The following is a 16,950-nucleotide window of genomic DNA, read 5'->3' on the forward strand; positions in this document are numbered from 1 at the left end:
AATGAAAAAAGAAGAAGAAAAGGTCGTCTTCTTCCCCACACCCCCTCCACCTCTCTCCTTCTTTCTCTCACTCTCTCCAACTCTTTTTTGCTTTTTTTCCTTCGTTCATTTTTTAGTTATTACATAGATCTAAGTTTCATATTTTCCGGCATAACTTCATTTTCCCGATGAAGATAACATTTTTTTCCCGCAAAGTTATTATTTTTCATATAATTGTAATAAATTATTTGTAATGGAAAGAAAATGAAGGGAATGAATGAAATTTTTTGATGCTATTCGGTTGAAAGGGGAATTAATTTTTAGCTTGAGTGCGCAACCATGTCATACTACCTGGGGCAAAGAGGTAAGGCTTACTCATTGTGATTGCACGATACCACCGGGAAAAGTGATACATGATTTGACGAAGAAGACGGGAGGCGTGGGTATGTAGGTGGTTTCTTTTAGAAAAATGTCTTAAATTGTTTAGTTAGTTTTTTTTTTTTTTAAAAAATAGACTAAAAAAGTTATTTTTTAGAATTTCATTTTTAAAATACATTTTTAGATTTCAATGACACCTGTCATCATTTAATTCATCAATTTGTCATGTCACTGCCATGTCACAGCGAGTGTATTACACACATCTCATATGTTGGGCTGATTGTCAAATAAGTATCAATTTTAAGGGGTATAGATGTTCAATAGGTACAAACTTTGGTTAAGGTGTTTAAGCGAATTATGCGGACAACTTTAAGGAGCCGTGGATGACTTAAGTCTAAAATAAAGGAATTCAATTTACAAATGATAATGAGGAATGGAGATAAGGATTTGTGCATTACTTACTTTGACGTCAGATTGTGTTTGATTAGATATGAAATTTGATGTGGAGAGGGAGGGGGGGGGGGGGGGTAGAGTTTGAACTCTACATATAAAAATACTATTTGATTGATGATAAAGAACGTTTTACTTTGAATAAATTTACTTAGCGCAATTTATCGACTAGCATGTACTAAATGACAATGTGTTCTTTTGTAATGACCCTAAAGGTCATTTTTGGAAATTTTCATAAAATGACCGTTTTACCCCTCCCGATAGTTGCCCCGAGTCCTAATTGTTGTATTTTCGAAGTTGGTTTGAAGGAAAATTGATGAAAAGTTGAGTTTTTAAGAGTTAAAGTTTGGTTAAAAGTGCTATTTCGAGTCATTTGGAGTTTTGAGACTCGAATCGGATTTCCGTCGATTCCAGCAGTTTTAGAATGTCGAAACGGGTCTATGAGAATTTACGGAGTCGAATTTGGAGTTAAAACAAAGATTTGAGGTCCTAAGTTGCAAAGATTGTGAAATTTTGATCAAGAGTTGACTTTGGTCAACAAACGAGGTTTCGGTGCTCGAAATGGAATTCCGAGGGCACCGTTGGATTCAGGGGGTGATTCCAAGTCTAGAATGAGTCTTGGTTGAATTTTTAGAGGCCCCGAGTGCGTTTCGAGTTTTTGAGCCTAAAGTTAATTTCTTGACGCCTTATCGGATACCGGGTCAAGGAGACCTCGAATTCAAATTCCGACGATTTCATTGAGTCCGAAATGTCATTTTCAAGCTAGTAGCATATTTGGTTTGTGTTCGGGAAGTGCCAAATGAGTTTTGAGTGAGCTTTTAAGCTTCTTGGATGCTTTGACACTATTTCAGCAAATTGTGGCACCTAAAGGGTTCATTACTAGTTTTAAAGGTCGAAAAATTATTCCGAAGGTTCTGAAACTTTGAGCATGAATTATAGGACTTATCTGCAAATTTTGGTGCATTTTCGCTAACCCGAAATTGGACCTTTATCGCAAATAAGAAATAATTGTTTACCGAGTAGAAATGATATTTGACTGGGCAAACGAGCATGAAATTGAGCTCCGATTGAACGAGAAGGTCCGTATCATTATTTAAGACATTTACAAAAAAGAATCAGGTCATTTCACTATCGTATGAGGAAATTACGGCCTTTTTAGTGAAAGATTAACTGCTGTTTTTCTGGTGCATAACAGCCATGTACTGTTATAAAAATCTCAGACTGTGTTCATTTGGTATTTTGAGTATATCGGGAGTTCTAGAGATCGGAATGGAGTGATTCTTATGGGTTTCTTCTTGAATTAATATGAGGGTTAGTATTCAATCTTCAATTCGACATTTTTCTCATAATTTCTTTATCTGGTTTTTTTTCCTATCCGTAAATCTCTTGGAAAAAATTGGGGTTTTATCGATTTGGACTCCCTTTTTGATGAAAAAGGTATATTTATGATCCTTATGTTATGGGTAAACTGATTTTAACATAAAATTATTGATTCATTGATTATTTTCATCATATTAACCGCGTACAATTTGGACTTTCCCGGTAAAGTTAAAGTTTGATAAATTGAGAATTTCAAGGTCCATCTTAACTCCGTTTTTGATGAAATTTTGTATTTGAACTTATCTAAGCATGGGTAAGATGTTTTTCAAGAGATATTTCATTTTCGAGTCGGGGTTTCGGATCCGAATATTTTAGGCTTCTTCAAGAACGTGAATTTTCCTTCAAATTGAGTTTGTGAATTGATTTCAACTCCGTTTTCAAATTTGTTTTTACCATTAGCTTCCAAATACTTTAAGGATCATTTTACATCAAAAATTTCCAGATTTGGGTATCGTTTTCCGGTATGAGACTTTTGGACCGTTTTGCCCTTTTTCCCTAAATTTCTTGATTTTGGTGTCATTGGACTCGAATTGTGATTGTGAATAATTGTTTGAATAGATTATCGTGATTTGGATTATACTCGGAAAGGAAAGGCTCAAGTCAAGTAACTTTTGGAGTTCGTTTTTAAGGCAAATGGCTTCCAAACTTTGTAAAACTCTTAGACTACGCATGACTACTTTCCTAATTGTGTTGGGGAGTAATGGGGATTGAGGATGGGTTTTATTTGTTGATTGAAATTGTTGTAAATGAAAGATGGGGAATAAAATGAGCTAAAATGTGTTATATGTGACTTGAATTTGTTGAATAAGTCATGTGATAACTGATATTGAGGGGATAGAAGAGCATGAGTAGGCTATGATTGATACATACATTGATGTTGAGACAGATGATGTGTAATACTATGATGTGGTCGTGATATGGTTGTGATTGAGACAAGTGATGTGTAATACTATGATGTGGTCGTGATATGGTTGTGATTGAGACAGGTGATGTGTAATACTATGATGTGGTCGTGATATGATTATGATTGAGACATGTGATGTGTAATACTATGATATGGCCGTGATATGGTTGTGATTGAGACAGATGATGTGTAATACTATGATGTGATCGTGATATGATTGTGATTGATGACATGTGCATATTCATTATTCATCCCATGTGTGAACTATCTGTTGCATGAGTTCTGAGAACCTGATATGATGATGGATAGATATGAGACACAGTTGAGACTAGCTCCGGCTAGAGATATATGAGATGGACTAGCTCCGGCTAGCGATTTGGATGCCGATGGGATCTGGTTCCGGTGGTGATACATGGTCCATGTATGGCCCCCATGGGTTCTGATTTAAGTATTCAGCACAGACTGATTACGTCAACAGATGTGTATCGTAGGACAGACATGCATCACGACTACATGACATCATTATTGCATTTTGCATCGCATTTGCCTTATCTTTGTCTGTGATGTGTGGATTGTATCGGTTTACCCTTCTTTGTGGAATTTGATCTACTTGCTCTTATTTGTTGATCTGAGGTTGATGAGGATATACTGTTGGTTCTGGCTGTTGAATATGATCTGCTTAGTATAGGTTGGTTGGTTTGCTGCTAGATTGAAGTTTCGGTGGTTCGGTTGGGATTGAAAGGAGTTGTTTGTAGCTGCTAATTTTGCTTAGTTTAGAGTTACTTGCGAGTACCTGTGGTTTTCGGTACTCACCCTTGCTTCTACACAATTGTGTAGGTTGACAGCTCTCTCTCAGATTCGGCTTAGTAGTTTCTTTAGCAGATTGAGCTTCGGGACATACTTGAGAGGTAGCGGTTCATTCCAGACGTGCCCTTGAGTTATCTTTACTTTCAGTTTTGTTCTATTCGAGAACTATACTCTGAGACTTGTATATTTTTATTCTAATTCTGTATTTAGAGGTTTGTACATGTGACAACCAAATTCTGGGTAGTGTTGAGTCTTAATCAAAGTCTTCCGCTTATTTATTATCTTTTATTCTCGTATTTCTACTTCTCTATCGTTGTGGTTGGGTTAGGCTGACGTGTCCGGTGGAAAATGGACACGTGCCATCACATCCGGATTTGGGGTGTGACATCTTTACACCTGGAAAGACAAGTATTAAGGTTATATTTGACCCAGAAAACATGTAGACCTTTTTAATTCTATATATAGTCAAATCTCTTTGTAAACAATATTGTTTGATTCGATATTTTTTTACTAGTATAACAAATTGATGTAATAATAACATATATACACATATATATATAACATAATATGAAAGATCGATTCCACCAAAAATATAGTTATGATAGTGAAATATTATTATAGAGGATGATTATTATAGAAAGGTCTGACTATAGTATACGTACAAAATGGTTTCTGACTTGATTCTAAATTGAATTACAGGATAATCAATAATGTGTTAGAAATATAGCTTGTTGTCTTTCTAGTTAATTAGTTGACGAGTTCAAATATTTTTACTTTTCTTACAAAGGACTTGTCCAAATTCTAGATGAATGTACTTTTTGAAGTTTCCTTTTGTCAAATTTCCAACAAAGTTTTATTGATAAGAAATTTATATGAACTCTCCTTCTCTGCCCATACTGTAACGTAAATTAGCATAACTTTTGCCCTAAAATCACGTTTTTCAAATATTAATTAGATGAATTCTTCTTCACATGATAAGGGTTTTCGTGTAATAAAACTACACTTTAAAGAATGGCCTTTGCTACCTTATAGTCAACAACTTAGCATATCAAAAGAATTCGGAATATCAATTACAATTAGTCATGAGTCAATCGAGAAAATAACAATTCCATGAAATTTTATACAATACTATATAGTCGTAGAAAAATTGACTAGATGTACACCTATTAATGTTGGATGCCCCAATTTTATAAATTATAATTGGAATACCATGTACAATTTAATTTTCGTTTATATAATGTTTAACAATTTATAAAATGTGTGTATTTCTTAAATGGAATAAAAATTTAGTCTTTTATTATTATTTCATACCCTATCATCATAAATAAATTAATATATAACTTTTCCGTATAATTAACTTACTCACGTATAATATACTTATGTGGAAATAATAATAATAATAATAAAAGTCCTTTGGAATGGCTCAATTAGTTTGGAGGGTGGTTATCCACACGGATGACCCGGGATCGATCTCCCCTCAATGTCTTCTAAGTCGAGTCTGTCGCATAGGGCTTGCCTAGTGCAGTTTACATCCCCCTGTGTGGTTTGCAGGCAATTACACAGTGGAGGGTTTACTCAGTGCTCACCATAGACTGCTCACCCAAAGGGCAGAGGTTGTAGCGACTGCGGGTTATCCTGAGGTTCCAAAAAAATTTTAAAAAAAATAACCGAACATTAAATGTTATATCGAGAATTCGAGATTATAATATCAGATCTCCTTGCTATGCACCTACCAAATGACTCCTGAATTTTCCAATATATGATTATGAACTTTTGCATTTACACTAACTTACCACTTTTTTATTTATTTTTCATCAAAATAAAAAATTTACGGATAAGAAAGGGATGATAAATATGGTCAAAGATTAAAATGATTTATTAAATAGTACTAAACCTAAAATTGTTAATGACAAAATTATCTCAACATCATAACCAACTGTATGAATAGAGAATCCAATTTAATTAAACGTAATCCATAATTAATTAATTCATTAACATCAATAGTCATTAGTCAATATTCTTCTCTCGTTGACTCTATCTGTTAAGTAATAAATGCTCAATGAATTTTTTTCTTATTTAAATACTCCTATTATTATGTGTGCTATCTTCTATTAGGGAGGCTTTTGGCAGATTGAGGAGGTGATCTTCAAGTTTTTCTCATTGTAAGTATGTTAATTTTAGATGAGTTTTCTGTTTTTCTGTTTAATCATTTCATATGTATTTGTAATTCACTGATTCGATTAATTCAGATATAGTGCTCGAATCAAATTTTTTTGTTAAGGATATAATTTGATAGCTAGATCTCTCATCTCATTTATCTTAATTCCTACCACATTCTATAGTGATGATGGAATGAGTCGAGATCTAATGGCTAACCTCTAGATCTATTTCGTGATAATAAGGTACATTCTCCAAAATTTTGATTTGCACTATGTAAAAAGCTATTAATAAAGGTGAAAGTGTTTGTTATAGTAGAGATTATTCACTTTTCTTTTTTACATTTTGCCTTTTTCTTTTCTTGCGATTTAGATCTAGCTCATGATGCACAATCTCATGTTTCTTGTCTTATTTAGTATCGATACCAATTAATAATTTGACTAATTTAAATTTTCATCATGCAAGACTTATTAAAAAGGAGAACATTCGTCATTAGAGTTCATTCACATTTCAATTTGCATCTCGTTTTTCCCCTCTTGGTTCTTTGATCATATCACACAACTAGTTGATATATATATATATATATATATATTCTAATTATAGTTGATTTAATCAAATGTAGTACACTAATTGTATATAGTTATTCTCAAGTTAGAAATATCATTACGAAACTTGCAAGCACCTACCTTATTATATCTTCAAAAATCATAAGGGGTAGATATAAAGAAAATCACAACAAATTTCATGTTGCTGAGCTGGCTCTTACTTAAAGCTTTTAAAATATATATATAATATATATTATACCCCTTTTTTTTTGTTTTTATTAAAGTCAGATATCTCCAAAACTTAGAATGGTAACCAACATGTTATCATAGGAAATATTCTTAGAATATAATCTTCATTGATTCATAGTTGAACTAGACAAAGATAATATGCCTATTTTTTTTTGTTAATTAGATGGATTGATCCATATCTCAATTAAAGATAATATTTAAATTAAGTAATTAATTAATTAAAGTGAAAGGAGAAAGCAGGTGAGATTTGGAAAGAATAATAAAATAAAATAAAATGAATAATCAAATCAAAGTTGGAGATTGCTGACTCACCAACAAACAATCAGCCACTCTCTGGGTCCTACGTCACTACTATTCGCCACGCGATCGGTAGATTCTTGAAAATTCTATAATTATCTATTGAGTTATCGAAACGAATTCAAAATTTTAATTACATTAAAATTTTAGCTTAGAGTTCAATGATCTTTAAAATTATGGGTTTAATAATGAGTATTTATTTAAAGTTTTTTTTATATATATATATATATATATATCAAGTTAAGTTTGGTTAGATTGTGTTGCTAAAACTACATCAATTGTTGATCATCTAATATTAGAAATTTATTGACCACTTCAGTCTAAATATCTTTTATGTTTTGAAATTTGAACCTGAAAAACTTTTTTAGGCTTACATCAAATTATCTTCTATTCATAGTTTATTAATCTTAATTATTATCCTACTACATGTATGCATGCTTATGCTTGAAGCTGTAAATTAGTTTACCAACTCCAAGTTCATGAATATTTTTATTTTAATTATTGTATCTTATAGTAGGTGAGGAATGTTTTTTTTTTTGTTTAATTTGATGTTAACTAATAGTTAATTAATATGACATCTTAATGGATTACTTCATTTAACATATTCAAACTACATTACACCTTTTAATTTTTTTTTAGTTATGCATTTGTGATTTTTAGTACTTTTGTAATATGTTTACTTATTTCTGAAATTTAATTTTTGAAAAAAAACAAAGAAGTTGATCCAAAATTGATTTTTCTTTCTGCATTTGGCAAGAGTCAACTATTTCATGCTATTAATCATGTTGCATTATTCTTAAAACTTTGAAATTTCTAAAAAGAAACAACTTTTCAATTAAGAGCAACCTTCATGTTGGGTAATATTTGTTGATATCTCAAAAGTATCACTATTTCAATAATGAAATATCTTGCTAAGGAACACCTTTTTCAAATTAAGTTTTTCAGTAAAAAATTAAATTAATATTTCAAAATTTTAAAATTAATATTTAGTTTCAAGATGACATTTTCCCCCTTTGAGCACAACACAATATCGTCACATTTGTTACATCCCTCAATACTCAGCGTTCTGCAGACGCAAACATTGACATAAAAATATAAATTGTTATATTGTACAACATAGGACGTTTACGTCTGACATGTAGATTTTCTATCGTATTAAGGGAATTAAAACAAGAACCAAAAAGTGCAAAAATCAACTCTTATACCAACAAATTTGTATTTTACATTAACTAGATCTAAAATAAATATCAAACACAGATTAAAAAAAATTAAAAAATTGATTTTTCAATTACAATTTTCATTTTAAAAGTGAAATTCCATTTTTACCCTTTTTCACCTGCAATTCAATTTTCATTTTTATTTTTTTTGGTTATGGTGCTTTCCTTCTTCCTTCTTTCTTTTTTAAGTAACAAGATTAATGGAGTCAACAATTTACAGACGAAACATCTGGTCAAAAGTCAAACCTTTTCTCTTTCCCTTTCCTTCTCCCGTCATCTACTTCTGACCAAAACCCCCCTACCTACTCCCAAACCTTATACGCCCATTTCTCAAATGAATATTTCTTAATTTCCATTTTTTTGGGTACTTTTTCAGCTCAAAAAACCAACCAGAAAGACTAAAACTACGTCGTTTTTGAGCTGATGGGTGAAGAATTCGAGAGGAAGCGGATTGAAGTTAAGGCTATGGAAGCTTTGGGTTGTGGGTTTGATTTTGCTAGCGATTTCAGGTTGAAGTTCGTAAAAAGATGTCCAAACGGGGGTAGATTGGTAATTTTGGATGAGAGTAATAGACGGAACGTCGTCATCCCCGGCGGCGTTACAATTCCCGATGTATCTGAAAATATCCGATGTGATAAAGGGGACCACATTCGTTTCAAGTCTGATGTTCTCGAATTTAATCAGGTTTCCATTTTTACCCTCCCTTTTAATGATTATTTACTTGGTTTAATTTTTTTTGTTTGTTTGATTGTATGTATAATTTAGAATCATGAAGTTGTTATGTGAATGAATTTTGTAGTTTTGATTGAATTTTTAGTTAAAGTTCAAATTTTTAGATGAAGTTCTAAAGTTTTGTGTTTGTATTTAATAAAGTTCAATTTTTTAGACAAATTTTATGAATTTGGTTCTAGTTAATTAAGATGAAATTAACTACTCATAAAATTGACTTAACGAGTGGTAAAAGACGATAAGTAGCATTAGCTGTTTTCTTTACGTCCGTTCAAGCCTTGGTGGTCAGAGTTAGCTAGTACTTGTGTTGGTGGAAGGTAGGTACTATAACGATTTAGTTGAGGTATATGCAAGCTGTCTTAGCACAACGTGATTATAAAAAAAAAAGTGTAGTAGAAGTTATTCTAATGACCATTGTGAATTGATTGTTAAAAACTGCATAGTATAATTGATTCCAACTTGTTTGGGATTGAGGTGCGGGTATTGTTGTAACTACGTAACTCTTTTGGGGTCTAATTTCTCTTAGATGGCCAATACAAATTAGGTGAAGTCGTTACATCTTACTGATTAGTTTTGTCAAGGTTTTAGAACGATTACTCCTCTCATTCTATTTTATATGATGAACTTTCTCGGTTGGTCTATTTAAAAAAAATGATATCTTTTTATATATCATTGACAAAGTGATCTTTAGAGTTGTATTTTTGTTGAGCGTGTTATTGGCTGTCTCATTAGCTCCAACTTTCCCGTAAATCTTCATTGCAGATGTCAGCATTGCTAAATCAAAAATCATCAATACATGGAAAGGTTCCATCAGGCTATCTAAATGCCATTTTTGATTTAAGCGGAGCCTGGTTGAACGATTCAGCAGATGCTAAATACCTGGCGTTCGATGGTTATTTTGTCTCGTTGTACTATTTGCACCTGACAGCATCCCCATTAGTACTCCATGACCAAGTGAAGAAAGCTGTTCCACCGCATTGGGATCCAGCATCCTTATCCAGGTAGCTTCTCCATTCCACTGTGTACTCTCTTTGCTTAATCGGATGAATTGCCGTTTGTGAGTTCTAACTGACTAAGCATAATTTCTTAAAATATCATTGCAATGCCTTTGAGGAGACTGTTAACTGATGCATTTGTGGATCCCTTTTAGTTTTTGGATTAAGTACTGATGCGTTCAAGGATAGCCGACCCCAGCTTTCTTGAAGCATAGGTGTAATTGTTATTGTACTGATTAATTTAAGGATCTTCAGTTTGTCATTTCAAAATTGACAAAACTCCATGATAAACTTATCTCGGAGTAGTTGACAACAACATACCCAGTGTAATCCCACAACATCAGGGTCCATCGGAAACAACCTCTCTACCTCTACAAGGTAGGGGTAAGGTTCGCACACACTCTCTACCCTCCCCGGACCCCACCCTACTTATGGGATTACACGGGGTATGTTGTTGTTGGTGGATGAGTTTATGCTACTGTATGGTAGTGTTTGGAGCTGCATTTGTGTTTTCATATGGTAGTCTTATTTCATATGATCTCTAATTTGACAATTCTAAGCAGATTTATTCAGGCTTATGGGACACACATAATTGTGGGTATGGGTGTTGGAGGCCAGGACCTACTTTGTGTTAAGCAGAAACCATCTTCAACCGTTCCTCCTGCTGAACTAAAAGCACACTTGGATGATCTCGGAGATTGTCTCTTTTCTGATGAAGCAAGTCCGCTGCCTGAGTGGAAGTCAAAAGAGAGTAAAAAGAAGGTATTTTACACTCTCTAAGCAACGATGACGCCTTAGTCCCAAACAAGCTGGGGGTGTCTATAATATATGAACCCTTACTATTCCATTTTACATTCACTTAAATAGGCACTTGATTTACGTTTGGGTATGTTCTGATATTTTTGCACATAAGTGGGGTCAATCATATCTGAATGGATTTCTATTTCAAATCTATAGGTCCCCGAGGTATTCAATCGCATGTTGCAGTCGCATACCATGCAATTTACTAGCATAACAGAGACATCAAGCAAGGATGTAAGTCACTCTCTGCTTTTTTGTGTTCTGAAATGGAAGAAGTGCTAGACATGATTAGTTATTAACGAATAATGTGGAGCAGGGTCTCACTATTATTTGGTCAAAAAGAGGTGGTGATGTGTTTGCACAAAGCCACTCGAAGTGGCTTCAGACCGTGGCTGCTTACCCTGATGGCATACTCTTCAGACTTGTACCGATTACTTCGCTCCTAACAGGAATACCAGGAAGCGGTTATCTCAGCCATGCGATAAATTTATATCTACGCTGTAAGTATTTCATAGTCGTCTTTTATAGATGAGAAACATATTTTCCATCCATTAATAGTGTATAATCAGATAAAAAGGTCATCACTGCCTCTCTTTTATATATAAAATAAATAGCGTGTTTCCGGTACTGTTGCAGATATTGTTTTAATTGGGTTTTGGGGATTTGTATAGTGTTCCAAAATGTAAAAGAAACCTACGAAATTAGATTAACCTACAACAATATCAAATTTGGTCATGCAAGTCCAAATTAGAGATTTTAAAGATTTCAAGAATTTGCTTTGGCCTAATTTTTGTTAATGAATAATGAATGTTAATGTAGCTGAATACATTTTTGGCTATCATATCTTTATGAGGGTCTAGTGTTTATCATTGCTTTTCATCGTTGACCATTTATTTGCAAACTAGTAGTTCTACTCACTGAGGCTTTATCTACTCTGCAGTATTTTACTGTGACTAAAACAAGGCTATCTTCTGACATGGCAATAATTTAGATTGAAATTTACATAGTGCATATATTCGGAGGCTATTCTTTTTCTTGTCTTGTGATCATTTTTCTTTAACATTCTCTTGAACTCTTCAGCATATTTACTTACCTTGCACAAGAAATAATTATCCATACAGAAGAACGTGAAGAACTTTTTTTCTTAATAAATTCTAGTATCTGGCATATTTCATAAAATGGGCATACTTTTCTTATCTGTCAGTTTTTTCTTCTTCATTTTTCTGTTCAAGAAAGATGACAGTAGTGTTATCCATGATTTTTTTCATCCTCAGATAAGCCTGCTCTAGAGGATTTACAGTGTTTTCTCGAGTTTCAAGTTCCTAGCCAGTGGGCGCCATTGTTCTGTGAGCTGCCTCTTTGCCATCAAAGAAAAGTGGCATCTTGCCCTGCATTGCAGTTCTGTTTATTCGGCCCAAAGCTTTGTGTGAGACCTACCCAGGTACTTCTTTGGTGTTTCTTTCTTAGCAAAAAGACCGCTGCTTTATTACAAAAATAATAAAAGTTGAAACTATATGTGCTTCGTTCCAATGAGATGTTGGTCTGGCCATGGCTTCTAATGCACTGGTATTGATGTTCATGATGGAACCTAATCAATATGTTCTTCTTATATGTAGGTTACAAGTGGTCAAAAACCCGTCATTGGTTTGCGCTTGTATTTAGAAGGGAAGAAATGCAACCAGTTAGCCATACATGTACAGCATCTTTCTAGTTTACCAAACATTATGGCATCCAAGTCTGTAAATAACCCAACCTTATGCAAGCCATGTCAATGGCGAGGCTCCGATGATTATGAATCTAGCGACCAATTCTTAGATCCCGTCAGATGGCCGAGATATTCCAACGTGTGCTCATCTGTAGTTAAGCATGATCCAAGCTGGATGCAGGGCGAAACCAGTGGCGTCTTCGTGGTAACTGGCGCACACCTTGTCAGCAAAGGGAAGTGGCCTAAGACAGTGCTTCACCTGCGTCTACTTTTCACCTATCTTCCCAACTGTACAATACGAAAGACAGAGTGGGCAGCTACACCAGAGGGTACTCATAGGTCAAGTTTCTTAACAAATCTCAGCACAACTTTTACATTCACTCAGCGAACAAAGACAGACGCTGCACCAAAGCAGCTTCCTGCTGCTCTTAACTCAGGTGTATATCCAGACGGACCTCCAGTACCAGTTCGATCAACAAAGATGCTCAAGTATGTGGATACGGCTGAGATTGCACGAGGGCCATACGACACTCCTGGACATTGGTTGGTAACTGCTGCTAAGCTTGTTACAGAAGGTGGGAAGATAGGTTTGCATGTGAAGTTTGCTCTATTAGATTTCTTAAATGAATCATAATTTCTTGTGTGTACATATTCTGGGGTAGCCTTGTCCTTTTCTTTATATCATTTTTATTCAGTTACATTTAGTCTTATCAGCTTCCAATATCTTGATGATATATCATATTGTTTAATTTATCCAAGAAATGGCCAACAATGGGAGGAAAATGTTATAGTATTGTACAGAAGAAATTAGTGGAATGAATGGATTTATTTTTTGTGCTTTCCACCTTTTCAATTGTTTTTTTCAGTTTAGTTCTATGATATTGAGTATCCTTTCCTATTTGATCCCTTTGTATTACATATTAAAAGTTGCGATTGGATCTATTCATTGAAAAGAATCGATCAATACATTCATTTCATATCACCTGGAAAGAAAGATCTTGTTTATTTACAACTTTCTAGATTATGGATCCATACAGAATAATAATTTTATGACTTTATTGTTACAATGGATGAAGTTCAGAGACCATACGTGAAATTAACTCACATTTTGTATATAATGTCTAATAAACTCAATCAACTTACATATGTCCTCTCTTATAGGATACAAAGAATGAATAAGAAACCAAATAATACATATAATCAAAGACAGGGAATGTCAAATCTACATAAATAAGAGTCATAATAAAACCAACAGCTACAACTGCTATAATAAGCCACCAAACATCTTTGTTCAAGAATATATTCTCAAGGTTAAGTGCTTGAAGGCAGGCTACTATTGTAAATGCTGTGGCATAAAAGATTGAAATAATAGCAATTATGATCTTTATAGGCAATGAAATGTAGAAATCATTGCTATAAAATTTGCAAAGAAGAAATGATAAGAGTGTACCCATAGTGAATACTGAACTAAAAAGTGCTGCACCTAAGTAAAACATCAACATCCATAGTTCTTGTTGAACTTTGTCAAGGAGAATAGGTAGGCCAGTTCTCTCTTCAAAACCTCCGGGGACTGTGAAAATCGCGGCAAAGTTGATGGTACAAAGGAGAGTAGAAAGTACTAGTGTAGAATTTGATAGATTTCTAACTGCTGTCTCTGCTTCCTTTCGTACGTGTAAATGGTTTTTCTCAAATATCTCTTCTGCTTTTAAGCCTTCTGAGTTTTTAACGTCCCAAAGGCGCGGATGCATGTTGTATTTTATATACTGTAAGAACAAATGTAAGTAAGAAATTATCAAGACATGATTGATTGTGTATTTGTTGGGAGTTTCATCAAGTGAAAATTAACAAATGTAAGTTTTTAAAGTTAATTTAGGACTTTTGGCCAAGTTAGACCTAGCCCATTTTCATGTTTCACTTTTCCTTACGAAACTATTTGGTTTGATGATGGTTGTATGATGCTAGCTGGTGGTGGATACTAGCGGTGAAGGTAGTTGATGGTGGTGGCTGATGACACAGAGATGGTCGATATTGTAGGTGGTAGTTGTCAACAATAGTCGTTGTGTTGTTGAGCTTGTTGGTAGTATAGGTGATCGACACTGGTGGTTGTGTGGTGGTGGCTGGCGGTGAAGATGGTTGGTACTTGGTGGTAGCAGTAGCCTGGTGATGTAGGTAGTCATCGATGGTGCTAGTATTATGGTGGCTATATAGTGGTGACTAATAGTGGAGGCGACTCGCGATGATAGTGGATATATACTAAACTACTAATTGTAAAATGTCACTTCACAACAAAACCTCTTAATAAGATGTCGTTCAAGATCTTAATGAATCAGACCTATTCAAAACATATCGTAACCGATATTAAAAAAAAAAAAGTTAAAGAAACTTACCTTAAACCAAAGTACTCCCCACATCATCATTAACACAGACATCACACACCATACACTTTCAATATGCTCTGTAGTTGATGTAAAAAATGGTGTCCCAACATTTGCTGCATAATGCAATATTGTATTCCCATTTTCATCAATATCAGCCAACATCCTGTTTTGACTAGCCACTTTTTTGAGCAAATAATCAAACAAAAATCTGTTTTTATGTTCTGCTGCTATATGCAATATGTTCCTCTTTTTTTCATCCAATGTCTCCACAACTTCAGGGTATTTTTGCAAAATTTCCACCACTAACTCATCAATTTTATGTTTTGATGCTTGTATTAGTGGATTTGACACAATGTGATCTGTACTACTATAGCTCCAATCATATTTTTCTAGCAACATTTTTGCTAATATTAGTGCAAGAATATGCTTTTGCTTTGCTTCATCAATAGCTTGTAACCAGGAATTACCTAGAGAAACAAAAATACAATCTAGAAATTCATTTCGACCAATTGAACGTGCAACTTGTAAAGTAATGGTGAGTGGTACCTAATAGAGACTTGGTAAACGACAACCTCTCAACGCAGACAACCTTAGTCCCAGCTTGTGTCTGGTTATCACTAAGTTTTGATTCTTTATATCGCGGTGGAATACCTGCTAACACATAAGAGGGTGAAATTCAGTTACTTTAATGTGACAAACATGTTTCCGCGACTTTAATTAGTATAGTAAATTAAGTAGAGCTTACAAGAATAGATGATGGTTTCAATCATCTGAACAGGAACAGAAGGTGTTTTGCCTATTTCTGCAAATAAGTAGTTGGATCCACTCCTGAATGACAATCTTTTTGTAGCCAACATATCCAAAGCAGTCATACAATCATTATAGCGATCATTAACAAGTTCAGGATACAAATTCACTATATCTATTGCTAGTTCTGCATGACATTAAACAAAAAAATTACTGTATTGCCAAAAACCAAATAAAGAGATAACTCTTGCCCGTTTAATTGACCATACATGGCGCGAATTTGAATTAGTCAGGGCCCTAAAGCGAGTACCGTAAGTCCAATGTAAACTTACCATAACAATCATGGAATATTGTTGCATGAAGGATAGTTTTACCATCATTCCTCTTCATTGTGAGCTTACTAAAATCACAATTTGCCAAAATAGTAAATACATCTTTCTCCCCACTTGCAGCTGCAACATAAAGTGGTGTCTCTCCTAAATTGTTTTGCATATAAACTAAGTCCTTCTCAACTCTCAAAATCCTCTCCACCATATCTTTTTTACCTGTCGTTGAAAACATAATTAAGTAAATACTAGTCTATCAGAGCAGGCAGAGGTCCTAGATTCAAGCGTGCTTGGCTCATAAAAAAGAATCAGGTTCGCACGTGTAACTAAGTAAATAAAAGTGTTATCTCTAACCGTTTAAACTTTTAGATGAGACGATCACATATTTCAATATTACCAAATCTAGCAGCTTCGTGCAACGGTGTATCTCCACTATTGTTCCTAGTTTCGAGATCTTTAACACTCAAATTAGGTTCAAGAATATCGAAACCAGCCACATTGCCACTAACAGCAAGAAAGTGAAGGATGGTGTCACCCCGATTATCAATCGGGGAGACACCTTCTTCTTTCCAAAAATCGCGTAAAACGTGGAGAGGTTGCAGTACTCCTGATGATGATGATGATGCAGCTTTGTAAGCTGCTGATCTACATCTTGCTTTAGTACTGAAGCTGTTCTGCATTTTGCTTTGTTTATTTTTGGTTTTTTTTGTATTCTTTTGAGTATATTTTTTGATGAATGAGATTTTATTCAGCAAAAGTTCTCAAGGCTTGGTTACTAATTGGAATAACAAAAGGAAAAAGCTATATACACTCACTTGTCTTTGATTGCTTTCTGATTTAAATTATATTTCTTTGTGGAAATTTTACAAAAACAATACTACTTAATAACAACTTTATTCATTATAT

At 34.1% G+C, this 16,950-nt stretch overlaps 2 protein-coding genes across 4 annotated transcripts; one reads left to right on the top strand and one right to left on the bottom strand.

Moving 5' to 3' along the window:
- Positions 1–5,917: 5,917 nt before the first annotated feature.
- LOC125834908 (MACPF domain-containing protein At4g24290-like) lies at positions 5,918–13,463 on the top strand. The gene is made up of 8 exons (XM_049514058.1): positions 5,918–6,060; positions 8,740–9,047; positions 9,855–10,093; positions 10,651–10,849; positions 11,045–11,122; positions 11,205–11,388; positions 12,163–12,329; positions 12,505–13,463. The coding sequence occupies exons 2-8, from the start codon at positions 8,787–8,789 to the stop codon at positions 13,225–13,227; spliced, it is 1,851 nt and encodes a 616-aa protein (XP_049370015.1). The 5' UTR covers positions 5,918–6,060; positions 8,740–8,786; the 3' UTR covers positions 13,228–13,463.
- A 264-nt stretch (positions 13,464–13,727) lies between these two features.
- Positions 13,728–16,737, bottom strand: LOC125834907 (uncharacterized). Of its 3 annotated transcripts, XM_049514057.1 has the most exons (7): positions 16,442–16,737; positions 16,051–16,263; positions 15,717–15,905; positions 15,518–15,625; positions 14,981–15,438; positions 14,044–14,356; positions 13,728–13,938 (listed from the first exon to the last, which is right to left on the bottom strand). In XM_049514057.1, the coding sequence occupies exons 1-7, from the start codon at positions 16,722–16,724 to the stop codon at positions 13,733–13,735; spliced, it is 1,770 nt and encodes a 589-aa protein (XP_049370014.1). In that variant the 5' UTR covers positions 16,725–16,737; the 3' UTR covers positions 13,728–13,732. The 3 variants fall into 3 exon arrangements, with proteins under 3 accessions (XP_049370014.1, XP_049370013.1, XP_049370012.1); XM_049514056.1 differs by having other exon boundaries at positions 13,728–14,356; positions 15,518–15,622; XM_049514055.1 differs by having other exon boundaries at positions 13,728–14,356.
- Between the last annotated feature and the right edge of the window lie 213 nt (positions 16,738–16,950).

This window comes from Solanum verrucosum, unplaced genomic scaffold (genome assembly GCF_900185275.1).
Source record: "Solanum verrucosum unplaced genomic scaffold, falcon-dt-bn FXZP01000184.1, whole genome shotgun sequence".
Lineage (NCBI taxonomy): Eukaryota > Viridiplantae > Streptophyta > Magnoliopsida > Solanales > Solanaceae > Solanum > Solanum verrucosum.

Bases quoted from the DNA above. Each gene is read 5' to 3' on its own strand.
- LOC125834908 (XM_049514058.1), top strand. From the start codon at position 8,787: ATGGGTGAAGAATTCGAGAGGAAGCGGATTGAAGTTAAGGCTATGGAA. The intron at 9,048-9,854 runs GTTTCCATTTTT...TCTTCATTGCAG, and splicing joins ATGTTCTCGAATTTAATCAG to ATGTCAGCATTGCTAAATCA. The intron at 10,094-10,650 runs GTAGCTTCTCCA...AATTCTAAGCAG, and splicing joins GATCCAGCATCCTTATCCAG to ATTTATTCAGGCTTATGGGA.
- LOC125834907 (XM_049514055.1), bottom strand. From the start codon at position 16,724: ATGCAGAACAGCTTCAGTACTAAAGCAAGATGTAGATCAGCAGCTTAC. The intron at 16,264-16,441 runs GTAATATTGAAA...TTTCAACGACAG, and splicing joins GCACGAAGCTGCTAGATTTG to GTAAAAAAGATATGGTGGAG. The intron at 15,906-16,050 runs GTAAGTTTACAT...AATGTCATGCAG, and splicing joins AATATTCCATGATTGTTATG to AACTAGCAATAGATATAGTG.